Below are 22,986 nucleotides of genomic sequence, written 5' to 3'. Positions count from 1 at the left end.
TACCCACCCCCCACATTATATAATACACTTACTGTCTTACTAAATGGTATTTCCATGCTTTTAAAGAAAATTTGTGTCTGTTGACTTAATTTTTAAGCAAAAAATACATAGTTGATTTGTTTTAATGATTACTTCTTCAGAACTTCAGGTATAACCTGGAAAGACATGTGGGTTAGTTGATTTATTTCTTAATTTTTTTCCCCAAGTTTAAAGCCATTGTATCCATTTATAAAATGACTATAGTATTAGAGCATTTTAAATAATCACTGGAGAACTATTTTGATATTACTGTATTGCATTATAACATGATACATTCATTAGTAAAGAAATGAAGACTTTGTAATGAATGGTCTTATGTTTTATATTTCTGTTAGTAAAGAACATAATGAATATTTTATGTTTATACTTTATATATTTATAAAATTATATAAATTAATATATGTTTGTAAATATTTTATATTTATATAATTGTATAAATTATGTTTATATAATTATATATTTATAAATGTATATTTATATTAGTAAAGAAGACTTTGTCGTGATCTATACTTTATGTCTGAATATTCTTATTTATTTATTTATCAGGTTTTTAGTACATACTCTGCAGTGGGGTCTGATTTTCACTTTGGATATGCTCTGTATAAAGGTGGCTTTTCTAGCCTACATATAAAATGATATTTCTTTGATTTTTAATAAAAAGAGATAATACCTTACTGGATATCAATTAAAAAGAATAGTTTTGTTTTATAATTTAAGGATAATTTATTAGCAAAAAGTAAAAAATGAAGTACTACATTTTTAATTGTTGTTTATCCAATTTGGACTGTATATAACTAGTTATTTATTTTAAATTATTTTATGCAAAATATTTCACTTAATTTTTTTCTTCTTGTTGCAGGAGCTAGAGTTAATGCCAAAGACAGCAAATGGTTGACACCTTTACACAGAGCAGTTGCATCTTGTAGTGAGGTATGAGATTTCTCTTGGTAAATACATTGTATGTGAAATCATTACGCAAGCCTGCCTGTGAGCCCATGTGCAGATCCTGTCTTTTCAAAAAAGGAACAAGCAACTGAAACTACCTAGACTGGTCACTTTACTTTGAAGTTTGTACAAACCAAGTTAATTGTTCCATGTTCCTTTTGTGACTAAGACCTCTTGGAGAGTCTGAAGTGGCAGAGAATAGAAAACTCCCCTGTTGTACTTCCTACAGGACAGCAGTTATCTTTCTATCTTAGAAATCCCTCATCAAGTCTTGTCTCTGCTGACTGGTTCACAGTAGCCTGATAGACTTATTTCAGAGGTGCTGCTGTTGTAACCAGGAAATAATGTAATGATTAAATGAAATATTGTTTAGGAAAACTGCAAAATTCATTTTGGAAACATTACTAGTTCTCCTGTGTTGCCAGTTCTAAATATAATCTTAAAATGTGTAAAGTGTCTTATGAAGAACAACAATTCCTTCTTATTTATAATCCTGTGCTTTGTTTGATCTTCAAGATCACTGACATTTTGTGAGAATTCATTTTTATATTTGTCATTATCTTCTAACCCTCATAAAATCCTTGAAGAATAAAAATATTTTGAAGAAACTGTGTAGTTAACAATTTGCTAGAAACCAGTCAGCTGTTGGGTAGCAAAGGTGATAACGAATATCTGGACCCTCTTTTTTTCCGTCATTTTACTACCTTTCTGAAATGGATTGTGCATGTGTTACAAATGCATTGTGCCCAGAGCACACCTTTTACCCATTTGTATTTGATTCTTGCTGAAAACATTTTTTAAAATAATTTAAAGTATAAAAGGGTGTGATGGTGTGAAGTAGTATTTTCTTCAGTTACTGAGACTGTGAGAGATGGAGAGGGTCATTCCTGCTCCTTCTCCCCATCGCGGGACCAGGTCCTTCTTAAGTCTGCCCATTCTCTGTACTAATCGCAAACTACATCTTGAACACAAAGCAAGAGCTGGGCAGGTGAAGAGGAGTGGAGGACAACGTGCCTGGAAAGGACTGTGAATGCTGGGGTGTGACAGAGGCAGTCTGTTGGCCATAAGCCTTCAGGTTGGGAGAAAGAGGGAGGGAACAAGGGTCTTGGTGGCTACAACTGATGAACTGTGAGGCCTGGACTAGGGGAAACTGGCTTCAGGTATCACCTGCCACGTTCTAGCTGGGTGATCTTAGGCAAATCTGGAAATTCTGGAAACTTAAGACATATTAACCAAAATACTTTGAACTCTGAAATTCATGGTCATATTATTGAGATTGTGGCTGCTGCTGCTGCTGCTAAGTCGCTTCAGTCGTGTCCGACTCTGTGCGACCCCATAGACAGCAGCCCACCAGGCTCCCCCATCCCTGGGATTCTCCAGGCAAGAACACTGGAGTGGGTTGCCACTTTGAGATTGTGGCTAGCCCTCTTGTAAAGAAGTTTCTTCAGATAAAGGCAGTTAAGGAAGATAAGCATTACCATCATTGTAACTTTTTGGTAAGTTTATCATATTTGCCTATTTTGTTGGCATGACTCTTGGGAATGTGATTTAAATTTAGTGGAGTTTTACCAGATTAAATTATCAGGAAGAACACTTTGTATATTTGTAGAGATAACAGGCCAAAAATTCTTAAAATGTAACGTTAGAGGCAGATTGCAGGTTCCACCCAGAGACCTAACTGCTGATTTTTAAAAATTATGTATGTAGCTTGAACTTAAGGGCAAGCTGTGGGTTAGAAAGCTAATCCTAATAAGTTTAAGCTTTTCAACCTAAACCTAAGTTTAGTCTTCTACAGAAGTTAACTCTTTATGGACAGTGGATGTCTTAAGGGTTAGTTTCCTCCCTGAGCTTGGGTTGAGAAAGACTGCTTCCAGTGAAGCACCCCCCATTCCAGCTCTCCGTCCGTGACCCACCTGCTCACATTGCCTGGCTGCCTCATCTTTCCTCCAGCACTGGTTTGTGACTGTCATTCTTCAAGTGCCGCACACAGTTCAGCTCTCTGTAAATGCATTCTGTATTCTGAATAGATCGATTTCTGAATGTTGGGGGGGGTGTATTTATTTATTTATTTTTAAAAAGCCACATCACACTGGGTCCTCTGAAGGATATGCATTTATTGTCTTTTAACATAACCCCAAGAATTATCATTTTAGTTCTGTCAAGATAACTGAGTTTAAAATAGATCACCATGTGAAGTATTAGTGGTTCACCCGAACATTGCATTTATTTGCAAATGGGTTAGCCCTTCTTTTCGCTGTGCCTGACCCCAAGCTATGTATAAATACTCTTCAGGTATTATTTAAACTTTTGTTTATCCCCCCATCCCCATATTTCATAATCATATGTAAATCAGTGTCCTAAGGTATAACTTGTGTGTTTGAAGTCAAGGCCACCTGCAGCATTTCTTACACATATGTACACATATGTACCTCTGGTGGTAGTTTAGTTGCTAAGTCGTGTCTGATTCTTGCGACCCCATGGACTGTAGCCCGCCAGGCTCCTCTGTCCATGGGATTCTCCAGGCAAGAATACTGGAGTGGGTTGCCATTTGCTTCTCCAGAGGATCTTCCCAACTCAGGAATCGAACCCAGGTCTCCTGCATTGCAGGCGGATTCTTTACCAACTAAGCTATGAGGGAAATGCATATTATGTACCTTCTAATAATGGGGAAATTAAGAGCCCTGGTGGCTCAGAGGATAAAGCATCTGCCTGCAATGCCGGAGACCCAGGTTCGATCCCTGGGTTGGAAAGATCCCCTGGAGAAGGAAATGGCAGCCCACTCCAGTATTCTTGCCTGGAGAATCCCATGGACAGAGGAGCCTGGCGGGCTACAGTCCCCAGGGTCACAAAGAGTCAGACACGACTGAGTGACTTCACTTCACTTTAAGATCAAGGTTATTCTGGTAATTTTGTCAGTTGTAAAACCATGTATATCCTACATAGTTATCCCTACAGGTTTTTTCCTGAATGCTTGGAATGTGTTGATAATAAAATCTAGAATTTTACAAGGGTTTGACATCAGGCTCATTGGTTTGCAGTTTCCAGAAATGTACCCTTTTTTCATTTTTGTTTTTGATGTCTGCTGTCCTTGGTTCTTTGAAAGCGTTACTCGTTGGTGTCCCACTCTTTGCGACCCCATGGACGATGTAGCCCGCCAGGCTCCTCTGTCCATGGAACTGTCCAGGCAAGAGTACTGGAGTGGGTTGCCCTTCCCTTCTCCAGGGGATCTTCCTAACCCAGAGATTGAACCCTCAGGTCTCCTGCACTGCAGGCAGATTCTTTACCATCTCTCTGAGCTACCAGGGAAGCCAGTTTACTCCAAATTTTCGAAGGTCACTGCTGTTGTGATATGACACTGGCCTATATTATTCTGAGTTGTAGTGTAGATATGTCAATATTAGCTCACCTGCCACAACAGAATACTACAAACTGGGTGGCTTAAACAACAGAACTGCGTTTTCTCACAGTCTGGAGGCTAGACGTCCCAGAGGAAGGCTCCCAGGGTCAGCTTCGACATGGCCTCTCCTCCAGGCTGTGACGCCTGCCTTCTCACTGTGCCCCCACGCTGGTGAGGCAGGGGCAGGGGAGGTTCTCTTCCTGGCCTCAGAAGGCCACCAGTCTGTCAGATTAGGCCCTCCCTAATCGCCTCATCTCCCTTCCCCTCCTAAATACGCTGTGGTGGGGGGAGGCAGGACTTCACCGTGTGAGCGTCGGGGTACACAGTTAAGTCCCTAGCAGTAGACTCAGGATTCAGGCTAATCCGTCCTGATTCTAGAGTCTTAGCCATTGTGGTGGATGCCATCTTACCCACCGTCAACCATAAACTGGATGTATTCTTGCTTTTCTGTGAAACAAAAGTATAGCTTTGGTTTCTCTCTCTGCACTGATGGAACATAAATCCTTCACACACTATTCAGAAGCTTACAGGTGGGCATGCACACCCTAGCTGGACACGATTAAGGCAGGCATACCTGTCACCTGCAGCGTGCTCTATCTGCCCCATTTACCTAATCATAAATTCCTTATGTTGCTTCTGATTCTCTCCCGTGAGCGTGTTGCAGAGATCCGGACAGTGCTTGTACCCCGTTCTCCATGATTCTGAGCATATATTGCTCTGCATGTGTATTTTCCCTGTGTTCCCTTTTTTAAATTGAAATGTAATCTACGGTAAAGTGCACAGACTCTAAGTGTGTAGTCTTGAGTTTTGGCAGGTGTGTACAGCTATGCAGCCTTTTTCCGAGTCTGGATTCACACGATCCCGTCACTCCAGCCGGTGCCTTCATGTCCCTTTTCAGTCAGTCCCGCCTGTCCCCAGAGGCAAGCGCTGTTCTGATTTCTCTCACCACGGAGTGATTTTGCCTGTTCTAAAATTTTGTAAGAATGGAATCATACAGTGTGTGCTCTTACATCTTGACTTCTTTTGCAGTTTGTCCTTTGTGCTGTGTACATTGGTGGTTCATTCCTTTGTATTGCAAAGTAGTGTTTCCCTGTATGTATATGCAACAGTTGTATCTGTTTTCCTATAGGTGGACATTTGCATCTCTTTTTTGACTCTTATGAGTAAATAAAAGATTGCTATGACATTTTCAGATGCATCTTTTAAATTTTCTCTTGGCCAAAATAGTTGGAATAGAGTTGTGAGGTCACAGGGCAAGCCTCTGTATGTCCTTGATTAACTACTTAGAAGATTGATAGGTTGATGGGCATCTCTCCAGCCTTTTGCCGTTTCCCAGATTTCATACAGTCCCGATTACTTTTTATTTCAAAGGCTATAAGTGAATCATGAATAATAGTATTTTGTTTGGTGTTTCTTGCTATGTTGCATAGTTAAAGTTATTTTAATTTTTTGAACACTGTGTACATTAGCTTTTTTTGCTTGATAACAGTCTTGAAAGGAGTGGTGGGCAGGTGCTAGTTTCCCCCTTTACTGATAAGAAGACCAGGGGCTCAGTTTTACTAGACTTGAATAGTTATACCTTGTAAATGACAGGTTCGTGTATAGTTTGTTACTCATCTGCCAAGAATAGGATTGTCCCTGCAAGGAGATTTTTCCTATGTTTAGTTCTGATTATACTACTTAATATTGATGGCTTACTGGATTCCTTTTGATTTTGCCAGAAGTCCAGTTTATGGATGTGTTGTGACATTTTCCTTGTGTTCTGGGAGACCAATCACTTTGAATAGTAAACTGTTAGCTTGCCTTGTTAACACCAACTCTCCCACAAGGTAGAATCACAGCAAAAACTTCCTTTCTTCCCTCCCCCCTCGCTCTCTCTCTCACTCCCTAATGAACTAGATCCTAGTGATTTTTTCATTTTGTAAATACAACATGTGTAAAACCTTAGGAAATAGTATGTTTTAAATTTTTTTGTATTTAATGGCAAAGTGATAAATCTAATTTTAAAAGCTTTGAAATTATAAATTAATTGTATCTCACCATCTAGAAAAGCAAGAGTAGTGATGAATGCTTTTGAAGAATGTTTGTCAGTATTTCTTCGTGTACATTTTGATGGAGATTGATGGCTATGCCTCAGTTGGAGGATGAACAAAGGGAATATTTTATGTTGCTGTATCTTGCAGGGCTCTGAGTACTGCTTTTAGTTCAAGGTATTTTGTTTTCTGGCTTGTTTATAGCAGGGTCTACCAAACTTTTTATTTCCTCAAGAAATTGGTTTTCCATCTTGCATGTCAATTTCTAAAGCTCTTAAGTCATTTGTCTTATGTAATTTATATCTTCATGTGTTTCAGGAAGCAGTTCAGGTGCTCTTGAAGCATTCTGCAGATGTTAACGCTCGAGACAAAAACTGGCAAACCCCTTTGCACACAGCGGCCGCTAACAAAGCCGTCAAGTGCGCGGAGGCCTTAGTGCCTCTTCTGAGCAATGTGAACGTGTCCGATCGGGCTGGGAGGACTGCACTGCACCATGCGGCTCTCAGTGGCCATGCGGAGGTAGGCGGTGCCCCTCCCCCAGTGACTCTCTGCACCCCCCACCCCCATTAGTAATGAACTCGCCTGTCCTGCTCCTTTTTGTTTATGTTTGCCTTCTTCAAACCCTCAGACTTCTTTTCATCATAATTCATGATCTAACTTTCTCACATTTAGAAGTTTATCAGATACAGCCCCAACCAACACTGCTGCTGCTGCTGCTGCTGCGGTGTCACTCCAGTCGTGTCCGACTCTGTGCGACCCCATAGACGGCAGCCCACTAGGCTCCTCTGTCCCTGGGATTCTCCAGGCAAGAACACTGGAGTGGGTTGCCATTTCCCTCTCCAGTGCATGAAAGTGAAAAGTGAAAGTGAAGTCGCTCAGTCGTGCCCTACTCTTAGCGACCCCATGGACTGCAGCCCACCAGGCTCCTCAGTCCATGGGATTTACCAGGCAAGAGTACTGGCACTACTAACTGGAAAACAATCTGAAAAGTTTATTCTGTCATTGAACGAAAAAATATCTAGGAAGTCAGAGCAGTTTCATTGTTGTCCCAGAAAGATGGTAGCAGAGAAAGGTATAGAAAACATTTTTCTTACAGTTTATTTTGAACATTTAGTCAAGATTTCATTGATGACAGGCCATCAAAAGAAAACAGTTTAAAAAAATAGTAGTTATCTTATACAGCAAGCATTGGGTAATGTTGGGTGTGTTGTGGCAAAGAGTGGGGCTTATGTACGTGCACGGAAGATGTAGGAAAACATGAGACTCGGTTAGAAGGGCCTTTGAGGCCAGCTTGTCCAGCCCTTCATTCTTTTTGCAGACACAGAAAGGGGTAAATATAAATGGTCCTGCTGTACAGCAGAGGGAGCTACATTTAATATCTCATGATAACCTATAATGGAGAAGAATTTGAAATATATATATATATGTATATTTAACTGAATCACTTTGCTGTCTACCTGAAGCATTGTAAATCGGCTATATTTTGATTTAAAAAAGAAGTAAAGTGACATTCCCCGGATTCGCTGGCTGAACACTCGCTGCTGCAGCTTCTTCCCGGTTTTTGCAACATAAAGAGTTCTTGCCTCCACTGCAGTTCCAGTCACTAGATGAGTCCCTTTTTGACATCTGTAGTGCCCTTCCCAACAGGGAAACTACTGTAAATATGTTTAGACATAATGAAAATAACCACTCTTGGTACATTTTGAGCTAAGTAGACTGCAGTGGCCTTCAGGTCTAATCATATTATGGACACTTCATTTGTGTTTGAATTAAATTTAAGACATTTCTGGAATCAGAAAGCACTTTGAATTTTAATAATACTTTGACCTATAAAAAAAGGAATAAAACATGTTGTTAAATACTCTCCCTTTATACCTCCCAGATTTGTGCTCAGCTGTTCATAAAAAACCAGGACACAAAGTGGCATCTTTAAAAGATACTGATGCCTGACTTCAATAACAACTGCAAGAAAACCTTTTGTTGTATTTTGTCCTGTTGTTTATCAAGTTATGTTAAAGCATTCAGTATATAATCCAGTGTTTCTGCAAGTGCAGAAATTCAGTGCCAGAGAGATCTGAGATGAGTCTTGATGATGGATATTCATGAACAGTTCTCAATTTTGATGAAACTATGTTTATTTTTATTCTAGATGGTCAAATTACTCTTGTCTAGAGGTGCCAATATTAACGCTTTTGACAAGAAAGATAGACGTGCTATCCACTGGGCAGCATATATGGGTACGTATTTTTCAAAATTTTTTTACGTTAAGTATTAAGGAAAAGTTGGACGTTGTCATTGTTGCATTTGTATAGCACGTCTTTTAGTGTAGTGAGAAGTTATATTTCAGTTTGCTACCCAGAGGAAACCAGCTTTGCCATGGGGGAGGCTAGGAAGGACAGGAGTACCTTGGGTCCACTTCTCATGCTGCTGCTGCTGCTGCTGAGTCACGTCAGTCGTGTCCGACTCCGTGCAGCCCCATAGACGGCAGCCCACCAGGCTCCCCCGGCCCTGGGATTCTCTAGGCAAGAACACTGGAGTGGGTTGCCATTTCCTTCTGCAATGCGTGAAAGTGAAGTCGCTCAGTCGTGCTGACTCTTAAGCGACCCCATGGACGACAGCCCACCAGGCTCCCCCGTCCCTGGGATTCTCCAGGCAAGAGTACTGGAGTGGGTCGCCAGTGCCTTCTCCCCATTTCTCTTGGAAGCTGTTTAAAATTAATTCTGTGTACCTTTAAAGGGAGAGACTTCCTAGACAGAAGCCCGGGATACAGTTTAGATTGGTGTTTACTAAAAGCTCATTCTTAAACCCATCCTGAACACATCTTTCTTTGTATGGGGATATTAAGGTAGAAGTTGTGAAGATGTATTAGAAAGCCTGTTACCGGACTTCCCTGGTGGTGCAGTGGATAAGAACCTGCCTGCCTGCCAGTGCAGGGGACATAGCTTCCAGCCCCAGTCCAGGAAGATCCCACGTGCTGCAGGGCAACTAAGGCCATGCAGCACAGCTCCCGAGCTCATGCAGCACAGCTCCCGAGCCCACGCGCTGTAACTCCTGCAGCCCATGCGCAGCAGTGAGAGAAGCTTCCACAATGGGAAGCCCATGCACCGCAGCTGGAGAGTCGTCCCTGCTCACCGCAGCTAGAAAAATGCCTGAGCAAGCAGTGAAGACCTAGTGCAGCCAAAAATAAACAAATAATTTTTTTTGAAAACCCATTGGGCCAAGCACTGGACTAAATAGGCATATCATGTTTAGTTTCTACCACAGTAATTTCACAGAAAGAAACAGGTGTAGATATCAACTTTTCTGCTTCTAACATTCTTGAGGAAATTCCCTGGTGGTCCAGTGGTTAGGACTGCGTTTTCACTGCCAAGAGCATATGTTCAGTCCCAGGTCGGGTAACTAAGATCCCACAAACTGCGCCACACAGCCAGAAAGGAGCTGGAATTCTTGAAAAGTCTTAGGATCTCCAGAATCTGCTGTCTGAAACAGTCCATGGGGAAATGGTACTGGGGCAGACCGCTTAAGACCTGTGTCAGTCCATGAGCAGAGCACTACCAAAGCATTCACGGGTTCTCGAGGTGACTTGGACAGCGAGGGAGAAGCGTCAGCCTCCCTCAGGATACTTACGAAAGAACAGAAAAGATGCTGGATTGTGGGTGCTGAAACCACGCAGGCTGAAGTGAATCTCAGCCTGCCCCTCACTTTGCACGTCCTGCAGGGCTCGGCTGTGCCTCAGGAAGGAGCCGTGGATGGAGGCATCTTAAAGTGGAGAGGAGCTCCTCTGTCTGCAGCCATGGAGCTCAGGACTTTTTCTCTTCCTCCTAGAAGTCCATTCTGCTTCTGCTGTGCTGTCTCTTCTTGCTTAGAAAAAGTCACACGGACTGATGGTGCTGTTGTGTCATGCGGCTCTCTTCCCTCTCATACTGGAGTACCTCTCGTGCTGACCACAAAGGCAGCCTAGCCCCTCTGCACACAGCCATGGGCTATTCCCATTACTTCCTGCATTCACGTTTGTTTTTTCCTAGCTCTCTCTTAAAACTAGAAGACTGATGGAAGATTATTGACTTAAAATTACTGTATAAAATTGTAAAATAGAAAAATGTAAGAAACCAAATGAACTCAAAGCAATTTGTCAATAACGCCATGTCCAGGAAGATCCTTTACCTCTCATGGAAGTGACTCTGGGGCTGTTGGTGTTTCTCTCACTCCTGAGGTTTGGCCTCTAGTTATGTTATGGGCAGTTCTCTTCTGTTGATTGAAGGTAAAACATCTAGAGGCAAGTCTCCTGCAATGTCCTCCTGCCGTCTACTCACAGCCTGTAGATTTTCTGTATTAAAGTCTTGGGGATTTTCCTGAATACTCTAGAGTAGCTTGTTCTTGAAGACAGTTTAGGAACAATGAGTCTTGAGTAAAAGTTTCACACATTAAGCAGAGAGCATTAGGCTTTTTATCTTCAAAGAGTTAGGCTTGGCTAAACAGCAGTTTTCATAAAATTAAAGGCCACAGAATTTTGTGGGCTGCCTCTAATTGGGTGTGTGTGTATCTCAGGGTCCTTGGATGGCTTTGTTTTTCTTGATCTGCTAAATGTCATTTTTTAGGCTGATTGTGGATTGTAGAAAATATTTTGTATTTTTTGTGCCTCACAGTCCATTTAATTTTTGAGTGTAAACATTCAGAGGTTAATATTTTTTCTTTGTCTCTTCCTTTCTTTAAGCTTGGAGAAAGAAGAGTATTTATACCCAATTTCAAAAGCTGTTCAGTTGTTTTAGGTGTTCAGAATTAAAAGGAGCTAAATATAAAAGTAGGGAGCTATTTATTACCTGGTCTATTAGATAGGCCTGAAGTCCAGATCACTGTCACCTCTAGAGACTGTCAGTATTAGCCCAGGAAACGTTGGAATCACATGTGTTCTGGTAATTTATTTCTCCCAGGCTTCCTCCTTTGCCTGCTGTCTCCTGGCTGAGACTACTTTTCTCTTTAGGCTCTACCTCTTACCCTTGAGCTATGACTAAATACTCTGAATTCTCAGCTTCATCCTCACCCCAAATGAATTGATCATTTTCCCCTCCTTCCCCTGTATTTGCTCCTACTATGAACCTTCATTAAGAGCCCATTTATTCACTCATCTTTTCTGTTGCACAGTGCTTTTAACAAAATGCACTGAGTGATGACTCTAAGATAGAGGATACTAAATAAAGGTTAATTACCTTAGCAATTCATTACATTATTTCTTCTAAAAGCAGTTCATAATTTATGAAATGATTTGGTTTTGGGTTTTTTTTTTTTCCTGTACCTTTTCTTTCCATAAAAATAAGCAGACCTACTGTATAGCACAGGGAACTCTACTCAGTAATCTGTAATGACTTGTGTGGGGAAAGGATCTAAAACAGAGTGGATATATGTATATGTGTAACTAATTCACTTTGCTCTGTAGTAGAAACTAACACATTTTAAGCCAACTATACTCCTATAAAAATTGAAAAAAAAAAAGAAACAAACATAGCTTGTTTTATTTATACATTCATGAACAAAAGAAAAATACAGAGAATTTTCCAAATTCATGAAGGATAATGATTATACTTACCAAACTTACATTGCTTGGATATAATTATTTTTAAAGAATGTTGTTACTGATTACAGAATTAAGTATGCCATGCTTATCTACTGAATGCTATCCTCTGAAAATAAACTCAGATAAATTGAATGAAATCTAGTCCCCTTGGGTACCATCATTTTATATATTGATAAGGAAAACGCATACATATTCTGGCTAGGGTCTGCCTAGCTAGAACAGTATATTTATTTCACTCTAGAACTCTCTTGCCTTTTTTCTTTTAAATAAGTCACACCAAACTGACTATGGAAAGACCTCTTATTCATGTTTTCAGTGGTCCATTAAAGCAATTTATGCATATTTCAGAAACGTGCTTGAATATTTGTCAGTTTTAAGACAGTAAATTTGCTTACATGTGGCACCTTTTAAAAATAGGTTTTTATCGACGTCAGGAAAAGTTCACACTTCCTGGAATCTACATAGTTAATACGATCTGTGTCATTTACTTAGAGTGACATATTGATTTTGTACAGTTTTTCCAGTATGTTTGTGTTATGGGCCTTCTAGACTTAAAAATCAGAAGAATTTGTTTCTTTTTGGCCTATTAGTGAATAATATGCATTTGCCTGGTTTAAATAAGCTCCATTTATGTGTGACCCTCCTGGGTATTATAGGTCCTGAATTTTAACACATTACGACAAACCCAAGTAGTTGTTTTTTCTAGAGCCATCGGTCAGAGAAGTATCATGTCTGTCTTGAGAGAGCTTTTGTACCAGCTACTGCTCTTATATGATAGTCGCATTTGCTTTGACATCTAATGATTTAATAGATATTCTTTTGATTTTTCCTCTCCTAAAAGTGTAGTAGATATTTTTCATGTAAAGATGGGGAAAAATGTCTGAAAGTGCCTGCTTTCATTGATAATTTCTATATATAAACAACCAAAGATACTTGATTCTTTATGCATCTTATAGTACCCTTTTTTCAGGAGAGTGGGGTCCTGTGTTTGAAAATCTCATATTTATAGTTATTAACTTTATATACTCCTTTCCTATAAAGGCATATTAAAAAGGACATCATGAACAGCTTGTTTAATGCAGCAGATATTTATTGGGTGTCTGTTTTGTTTAAAGTATACCACGAAGGAGAACATAAGAACCTATGACATTTTCCTTTAAAGATCCATATTTGGGAACCTAATACATAAAAGTAATTAAAGTGTTAGTTAAATAATGATTCAAGTATAAGAAACATCACAAGGTATTAGGTGCTTATTAGATAGTATTTGTGGGTAGAGGGTGTTTTTGGCCATGTAATTCTAGGGAACTGGAAACCTTATAGAAAGGCTTATTTATAAGACTTGTAGGGAAGATAGGAACTGACATGGCCTTCTTCATGGATTAATAGCAATGATTAGAAACATCCCAGCAGAACATTCTGTACAATGAAGAAATCGGTTTCATGAACAAAGGCACAGTGGTGGGAAAGCTTTGGGGAGGAGGAGAAAGCACTGTATGGCCTAATCTGGTAAGATGTGAGGAGACAGGAAGGGAGACCAGGGGTTCTCTCACCTTTCAGATACAGGCCCCCCTTCTGGGCCTCCTTGTGTGGTTGGGTGAGCCTGAGGCTAGCTCTGACTAACAAAAGCAGCATGGTCTCTGGACCAGAGCATTTGATCAATGGTATGAAGCTCTGAAGTCCCCTTTCTTGGCACAGTGACCAGTTGCCTTCAAGATTGTCAGCTCCATGAGTCTGGATCCTTGAGGGACTGAGCAGAGCCCTCTTGACAAGCTGTCATAATGCTGCTGCTGCTGCTGCTAAGTCGCTCCAGTTGTGTCCGACTCCGTGCGACCCCATAGATGGCAGCCCACCAGGCTCCGCCGTCCCTGGGAGTCTCCAGGCAAGAACACTGGAGTGGGCTGCCATTGCCTTCTCCAATGCAGGAAAGTGAAGTTGCTCAGTCGTGTCCGACTCTTTAGTGACCCCGTGGACTGCAGCCTACCAGGCTCCTCTGTCCATGGGATTTTCCAGGCAAGAGCACTCAAGTGGGGTGCCATTGCCTTCTCTGATAATGCTAATGAGAAAACACTAGTTATTTAGACCACTGAGATTTGGGGGTTAGCATGGGTGAGTAACAAACTAAGATTGTTAAGGACAGCTGGTGGAAATAGTGAGAGAGAAGTTTTTAGCTTAATGTTCCAGAGACCTGACATTTTTAATAAATATGCCCAATTCACTCCCAGATTTCTGAATAGAAGAAGATTCCACTAAAGCTTGCAAACATAAACTAATGTCTTATATTAGACATAAAAAGCTAGCTTAGTAACTTGAGAGTGTATTAAAAACAACCTTGGAAACATGATCTAGAGGAAAGGAACGTTGCAGGGTCATCATTGGATAAGATAATTAAATGTATTATTTTCAGCTCTTTGTTGCTCCTGTCAGCATTTATCAAAATTATCCTGAATTCTGATTTTTCCCTTGTGTCCACTCTCTGGTTATACCACAATTAATTGGTGACTTGTCGAGCATTGTCTAGTTAAGTTGTATTTTTACCTGTCTTTAAAGATATTTAGGACCGTATTGTATTTCATATTTTCCATACGCTGCTTGTTCTTTTCTTTATGAACACATTTTTAGGTCACATTGAAGTAGTGAAATTACTTGTGGCACACGGAGCTGAGGTGACATGCAAGGACAAGAAGTCTTACACGCCTCTCCACGCAGCAGCCTCCAGCGGGATGATCAGCGTAGTCAAGTACCTTCTCGATCTTGGGGTTGATGTAGGTGTACAGACTAAGCAGGATGAAGAGTGGAGCGTTCTGTGTGTTTGTGATTTCATTGTCGGTGGAAGTTTTTTCAAATTTAAAAGATGTTTTCTTACAGTAACGTTTTTGTCTTGTAATAGTGTTATGTTTATACTCCTTTACATAATATGCAGTCTGCTGACGTCTGACTAAGACATGAAGTTAGTCAAATGTGTTAAGAGGTAGAATATTTTCCAAAGATGAATGATTGATTGACAGAGGTTTTCCTTTTCCATCACATTCTAGCCCCCTGTAGCTTCATTTCAACTGTGGAAACCAGCAGATCAGACATACTTGAATTATTTCCCTAAGTGGCTTGGTTATTGTTAGTAGTATTTGCCCAGTTTGTCTAATATTTCCTTTAAATGATTGTAGCTGTTCAGATTACAGTGTATTGGCCAGAAGTAGGCAGGGAAACTAGAGGCTTCTGGCCTCTAGTTAGCTGCAAGTGTTCCTTACTATATGAATCTGGCTAGGGAGGGGTTGCTTGCTTCATCTGAATATCTCTGATAGTAGAACCAGGACAGCTAAGAATGCCTGGAGCCCCCACAGTCCATGCTTTACACACATGTGTGTCCCACCCCACCCTGAGCAGACTCAGGGCTTCCCTGGCGGCTCAGCTGGTAAAGAGCCTGTCTGCAGGGCAGGAGACTTGGGTTCAGTCCCTATGTTGGGAAGATCCCCTGGAGAAGGGAATGGTTACCCACTCCAGTATTGTGGCCTGAAGAATTCCATGGACTGTATAGTCCATGGGGTTGCAGAGTTGCAACTGAGCAACTCTGAGCAACTGAGTTACGACTGAGCAACTTTGACTTAGTAGGTCTACTCTTATTTTAGGTACAGGTCTGACAAGCTCATCTCGTTCTTTAAAACACAGATCATTTGTTGTTGTTTAGTTGCTAAGTCATGTCCGACTCTTCCACGACCCCATAGACTGTAGACCACCAGGTTCCTCTGTCCGTGGGATTTCTCAGGAATAAGTGGGTTGCCATTTCCTTCTCCAGGGGATCGTCCCAATCCAGGGATTGAACCCGTGTCTCCTGCATGGGCAGGCAGATTCTTTACCACTAAGCCACTGATTTAAAACAGCCAGGAGAAAGGGAGGTAGTTCAGATCAGCTGCAAAGACAGAAAGATAGTTGATGAGGTGATCTGGTTGAACTATTTACTAATTTAAAGACTGTGAAGCTCTTAATTTTTGAAAGATAGGGATCAGGAAGCCAAACACAGTTAGGTAGAATCTTGTAGAGTGCAGACAGATGAAAGGTTTGTTTTTTTTTTTTTCAACTCAGCACTTCCTGTAGCTCTGTTTCAGCACAGAGATTATAATGCCCAAGAGACCCTGAATCTAGATAAATGAGACAGCCTACTTCTGGTCACTGTTTCAAGTCTGTTCTGGGACAATTTTTAAAGCCTATTTTATTGGCAACAAAATAAACTCTGGTGAGAGTGTTTTTAAAAAAAAAGTGGTCAACCTTTGAGCCGCTTAGTGACCCATGGCCTCTGATTGCATGACTCCGCTTCTAAGAGCTGCCATAACAAATGGCCGTGAAGTGGGTGCCTGAAGGCAGTAAATGTAATCTCTCAAAGTTCTGGGAGCTCCAAGGGAGAATCTGTTTTAGGTTGCCAGCTTTTGGTGATGAAATCTAGATGATTTGAGTCAAGTTATGTGTGACTTTTTCAGTTCCTCTAATTTCTGTTACTGGAGATCTGAGAAAGGAAAATGTTAAAGCTGTGATAAATTGGGCCCAACCACAAGGATAGAGGGCACAAAACTACCTTCAGCTCTGATGATTCACTAGAAGGACTCCAGAAACTTACTGAGCACTATTATACTCACAGATATGATTTATTACACAGAAAAAATACAAATTAAGATCAGCCAAAGGAAGAGACACACAAGTATTCTAAACACAAAGCTCCTGTTGGCCTCTCCCTGCAGAGTTAGGACTCTAATCTCCCAGCATCAGAGTGGACATAGGCACACAGTGCTGCCAACCAGAGCAGCTCACCTGAGCTTTGTTGTCAGAGTTTTGTTGAGATCCCACTACACAGGCAGGGTTGGCCAGAATTGCTCATGTGGCTGATTTCAGTCCACTGAGACCAAAAGATCCAAAGCCCTTCCCCCAGATCACATGGCTGCTTATGTGGCCCTGCCCCCTGATCACATGGCTGTTTGTGTGGCCCTGCCCCCTGAAGACTATCCGCTCTGCTGACCCTCCCTCAGGTGCAGGGTCGCCAGCTCCCACCCTAGACAGAGACATGTCTATCAGGTGTGCTGTGGGTTACCTCCCAGAGGACGGGCAAAGGTAAAATTCTTCATTACAGGAAAGCTGTGTAAACTTGAAAATATTAATCCAATATATTTTTTAAGGAATAGAAAGATAAACTTGAGTTACATGAATTATTTCTCAGTATTGATTACATTGCTTAGAGCATACTCATTTTGGTAACATATCAGTGTATCAGTGTGTAGGCTGGAAAATATCTAGAGCCTAAGTTTGTTGCAAAAATGAGTTAAATAGGAAAGGATGTCACTCATTTTTTAAAAATCTTGCCGTCTACTAAAAACCAACTTTCGTCTTTGGTCATTGTAAATGAACCAGGAGAAAATATGTGTGTTTTTCAATATATGTCAATTTTCAGTTTGTGTTCATTTTTCATGATTCTTAGAGTTAATGCTATAATTGTCTCTTATCGAGAATGCTTTTTAAAATATTTGTTTTCATTTTCCTAAAATATCTCTTGGAATCATTCAATTTTGTCTTGAAATAGACATTGTCTATATGAATTATATTCCCTGATGATACAAAATTCATTTGACACCAAATGCTGTAGTTATATTAATTTTTTAAAAATAAGTTTAAAATTATAAGCCTTATCTGTATTATTTATCCCTGTTTCTCACTTTAATAATTTGATTTCAACCACAATGTTGTTAAGGTAGCTCACAACACTAATAATTAGGGAGACTGCATTAACATTGACATTTTTGTCTTCCAATAGATGAATGAACCGAACGCCTATGGAAATACACCTCTTCACGTGGCCTGCTACAATGGACAGGATGTTGTCGTGAATGAACTGATAGACTCTGGTGCTAATGTGAATCAGAAGAATGAGAAAGGGTTCACTCCTCTGCACTTTGCTGCTGCATCTACGCACGGAGCATTGTGTTTAGAGCTTCTAGTAGGCAATGGGGCCGATGTCAATATGAAGGTAGGGAGCCAAATCAAAGTCCCTACCTAGTGTATTGGGTTGTGCCATATTAATACACCATTCAGCAATAAAAAGGAATGAGTTTCTGGTACATACACAGATAAGTGTTAAAAGTACTATGCTGAGTAAAAGTGTTACACAAGAATTTGTTCACTGTTCCCACTTACATAAAGTTTTAGAACAGACGAATAGTAATGGGGTGCCAGACTATCTATAGTTGGGGGTAGAAAACCGGACAGTTATTGTCTGGAGGAGGGATTGATAAAAAGGCAGGGGGGAACCTTCTGGTATGGTGGTAATGTCCTATATTTTGAGAGCTTGGGTTATATGAATAAGAATTAGTCAAAACTCATCAAGTGGTACATTTAAGATTTCATAGGCCTCATTGCATGTATATGTTCCCTTAGAAGGTTACAAACCAAGCTAATATTGAACCTTAGTTAATGATACACATACCAAACTGTTTTAGAGGCAATAAGTAGCGTTATCTGTAGCTAATTTTGAAAAGTATCATTTAGGGACTTCCCTGGCAGTCCAGTGGTTAACATTCTGAGCTTGCACTATGGAGCAGGCATGGGTTTCATCCCTTGTTCTGCATACCACACAGCTTGGTCAAAAAAAAAAAAATCACTTAATAGCGTGGGTGGGTGGAGAGAGACTGATGTATGATAATGTTCATATAGTAGAATGTTAGCAGTAGACTCTAGGTGGCATGCACATGGGTGTTCACAGTAATATTCTTTCAACGTTCTTGTTTTGAAATTTTTCACATTAGAAAAGTTAAAAGATGAATATCAGTGTTTTACATACAAGGAATAGTTGATTTTTGGTCAGTCGCTTTCAAGAGTGAGCATTTGAGTTTTAGAAATACATAAAAGTTCTGGAGCTAAAATAAACGTACTTTTACTGCATAAGTCTTTGGAAATGCACATGTAACCACAATTTTGAATATAACTACTTTATAATGTGTACTTGTCCTTTATATTTTCCAAGTTGCTTTCACTGATTGTGTCTGTATTAATTTATTAATTCATTCTTTGAGCACTTGCCAAACCATGGCTTGTGGTATGAAAAAAAGAAACCATTAAAAAAAAAATAGAACCATTTAGGATTAGTAAAAACATTTAAGCTTCGAATTCGAATGTTTTCAGAGCTTAATTACATAACATTTCAGCTCCTTTTGTAGGTGTGATGAGCTGGTGTCTTTCAGAGGATAGGAAAGGGAGTCCATTTTCTCACCTCTAACTTGAAAACATCCTTTAACAATGCCACTGACCCACTCTGACAGCTGTAACAGCAGCAAGCCCATCTATATTTAGGTCATTGCTCTAAATTGCCCTCTGCCAGCTAAAGGACAGAATTTATACATATCAAACCATGGAAGGAAAGGGCATAATATATTAAAAAAAAAAATCCCTCTCTGGTACAAGTGTTTCTTTTAAGAAAACACGTTTAAAGCTTTCGGTTCTCAGTCAGATCACCTACTGAAGTTTTTTTTTTTTAATAATTTAAATAACTTCTAAAAATGTCCTAATAATAAATTTTAACTTATTTTGAATTTATTTGAATTTATCTTGATTTGAAGAATTCCTGCTGTTTGGATAATCAGTGCTCAGAAAAAAAAATTCTTACAGGAGTGGAAAGTTTGTTCCTTGTTTCCTCAAAAGCCTAGTAATATTTTTTAGTAAAGAGTATTTGAAAATAAAAAAATTTGAAATCATCTTAACAGTTTTCAAATGAAAAGATCTCATCAGATATTTTTAGTCTAGATAGATCTGTTTATGATAAAGTGGCTATAGTTAATATTATCTTTGTTAAATATTAAGTGTCTTGGAGTAAGAGAGACTTAAGTCTCTCAGTCATGTTCGACTCTTTGCAACCCCATGGACTGTAGCCTACCAGGCTCCTCCATCCATGGGATTCTCCAGGCAAGAATACTGGAGTGGGTTGCTATTTCCTTCTCCAGGGGATCTTCCCGACCCAGGGATCGAACCCAGGCCTCCCGTATTAGAGGCAGACGCTTTAACCTCTGAGCCACCTATATCATTAACTGTTACGCATTTTTTAGTGTTATCGATTGCTCAGTAAGAATTAAGCTGTTTATTTTATACAGTGCTGTTTAGACAGACAGTTACTATAGTTTGAAGATAATTTAATTACTTGGTTCATGTGTCATTGCCTATGTAGCTGACCAGTACCTGTGGTTATTTTTAAGTCTGTGTTTTCTTTTGAAATGTAGAGATGAGAATCATTTCTACAAGAGGGTTACTTGCTCATATCAGTGGTCCTATTTGACATTACTTCCTTAATGATTTAGAAAATTCAGTGGTGGATTTTACACATGACAAGGGAATATTTTGCAAAGCAGTTAAGATGTCGTGGTGAAGTAGATTTGAAGACAACAGGCCATGACATTGATTTAAAACTAGATTTCATAAAAGTTGCTTTGATCTTGACCTAGGATGTGTGGCTTCCTGCTGATGTGCAGCTGTCCAGTTACCTTAGCGCCAAGCTCGTTGAAACACACTCTCCGGGTTGTTGACGATTTCTGGGTACTGTCCAACCCTGACATAATGTAAAAACTGTAGATAGTAGTGAGTTTTCAAGTAATAAGAATATGTTTTCATTCAAGAATATATCTTCGTTCCTGACACCAACGTTTCCTATATTTGTCAAATGGTTATTTGAATAAGGCACTATGGCTTTAATATTTGCCTTATAAGAAAGAAAATCATACTTGCTGACCTCAGGTCCTCCTTATCAAGTCATCTTTCTCCTTCATCTTTTCCTCCCATTTCATTCTCTATTTTGAAGTTTCTGACCTGATCAGGTTGTGGATGACTTACATTTGGAATGTAAATTAGGTTCATAAATATTCAGTTTGTAAGTTTTTTTATTGATTGTCCTACAAAATACTATTTAGATGTAAAGTGAATGTTCTTTTTAAAAGAGCAATATAGGTCTGGTTTTTCATAACCTTGCTTATCATGAACCCTGCTACATTGATGATGTCACTTACTGCCTTTTTTCCTTCCATTCTGCAAGTGTTTATTCTATAATCGGTTACTATAGAGGATAGAAACTGTGTATAGTATGTATGTTGAAAGCAAAAAAAAAAAAATACAATTTCATGCAGTATATCCAGTTGTCAAACCAGATAGCTATTATACCTTTTCCCACCCCCATCCTATACTTTAAATTTTGGTGAGATAACCAGAGTACCCCAAATACTTCTTCTTTCCTTTGTGATAATCACATGTATGTTTTGATTAACAAAATAATTTAGGAAAGAAAGGACTTTACCTAACTCACAGTAAAAGATACCACTAATTCAGGCATTGTTTTTCTTCATATTTGGAATTCTTCTGAAATTTCAGAATTTCTACATTGAATACACATGCACAACCAGTCTAGTTTATTATCTTAAGTAATTTGAGAAAATAGCTAACAATATTGATTACAAGTAATTATAAACTAAATAATGTATAAAGTTTTTATTTTTTTATTTTTTGGTATAAAGTTTTTAAAGTGAATTATAGTGGTTGAAGTTAATTCTGACATTCACTTTTCCTTGGTCAGGGAGGGATTCAGCATTTCTTTTAGGACAAAAGAATTATAGCAATGTGAAATTTTTGAACCTTGGGCAGCAATTCCTGGCTGTACCACTTCCAATGACGTGACCTTGGTCAAATCATTAGTATCCTTGTTCCTCAGTTCCCCCATCTGTGAAATAGGAGTGATATTAAGATTATAAGACAGCTACCACTCGGGACCTTCTATAAACTGTAGACATTGTGTATTTGTGCTTTATGGTACACATACTAAAACATTAGTTCATAATTTCAGATAACTGTTTTACACTGCCATAGGCATCTATTAGACCTAATGCTTGGGTGATAGTTACACAAAATAAAGTTGCAAGAGGACATTCAAAATAAAAGGAAGAATTATGTGTTATGAATAGAACCAGAATTTTAAATCTTTTTTGTGTCTATTTCAGAGCAAAGATGGAAAAACTCCACTGCACATGACTGCCCTCCATGGTAGATTCTCCAGATCACAAACCATTATCCAGAGTGGTAAAAAGTATTTCTGTTTGTTTTTTTTCTAAAGTGTAGTAAAAGCATCCACATAATGAATGGTATTGAGGAATTGTCGTAGCAGTATACATATTTTTGACATTTGATATCATATCTCATGAAAATCAGATAATGAAGAATTTTAAATGCCACATACATGTATCTTTTATAGTCGTTTTTTATTTATTTCTGTATTGTTTCGCTTAGATTATTTATATAATATCACTAACAGTTAGTACTGGCTTTTAAAAAACATGCTAAATAGAAAAGTAACTCTGCCTTTCCACTGCAGTTTATTATATATTGACAAAACTCAGTTGCATTTCTGTTTCCCTTTTTGAATATTTTGAACTGTTTTTAGCATTTTCATTTCTTTTCTAAACTTGTATTCTTTTGTATTTGAGTTAGTACTAGACAAGCTAAACTTTTAAATAAAAAGGACTTTTGGGTACGTTACTTTAAGGCAGTGTTTCACAAGCCGTGTTCCAAGGAACTGTTTGTAAGTAGTATTGATACTTAAGACAACAGCTGTTCTCATTTGGCAAGGAAAGGGTAGGAGTAAACTCCTGATCAGATAATTCATGAGGCATTGCAGACTGTCTTCTGATTTTTAAATCTATTAAAATCTTATGCTCAGTTCACAAAATTGCTTCAAGTATAAAATCTGTAATCCCAGTGCCTGCCCCAGTAACTGTGCTGTGGATGAAATCTATGGATTTTATTCCTCCTTTGTTGCAGGAGCTATAATCGACTGTGAAGATAAGAATGGCAACACTCCTTTGCACATAGCAGCGAGGTATGGCCACGAGCTGCTCATCAACACCCTCATTACAAGTGGGGCCGACACCGCCAAGTAAGTGCTTGCCAGGTGTTGATGGCTTGGCAGGGAAGCGCGTGACTTTTGTCCTTAACGT

General features: G+C 39.4%; 1 protein-coding gene across 2 annotated transcripts in view; it reads left to right on the top strand.

Moving 5' to 3' along the window:
- Positions 1–22,986, top strand: part of ANKRD28 (ankyrin repeat domain 28) — a 208,775-nt gene that overhangs the window by 145,898 nt on the left and 39,891 nt on the right. For both annotated transcript variants that reach the window (XM_052638319.1, XM_052638318.1), the window contains exons 4-10: positions 899–969; positions 6,733–6,933; positions 8,564–8,651; positions 14,609–14,751; positions 17,781–17,993; positions 21,994–22,072; positions 22,811–22,925. In XM_052638319.1, coding sequence (XP_052494279.1) covers positions 899–969; positions 6,733–6,933; positions 8,564–8,651; positions 14,609–14,751; positions 17,781–17,993; positions 21,994–22,072; positions 22,811–22,925 — 910 coding nt within the window. The remainder of the gene's footprint in view (positions 1–898; positions 970–6,732; positions 6,934–8,563; positions 8,652–14,608; positions 14,752–17,780; positions 17,994–21,993; positions 22,073–22,810; positions 22,926–22,986) is intronic.

The sequence above is a fragment of the Budorcas taxicolor genome, chromosome 1 (genome assembly GCF_023091745.1).
Source record: "Budorcas taxicolor isolate Tak-1 chromosome 1, Takin1.1, whole genome shotgun sequence".
In the NCBI taxonomy this organism is placed as follows: Eukaryota; Metazoa; Chordata; class Mammalia; order Artiodactyla; family Bovidae; genus Budorcas; species Budorcas taxicolor.
Note: the sequence above shows the minus strand (reverse complement) of the source record. Positions and strands in the feature narration are given on the sequence as shown.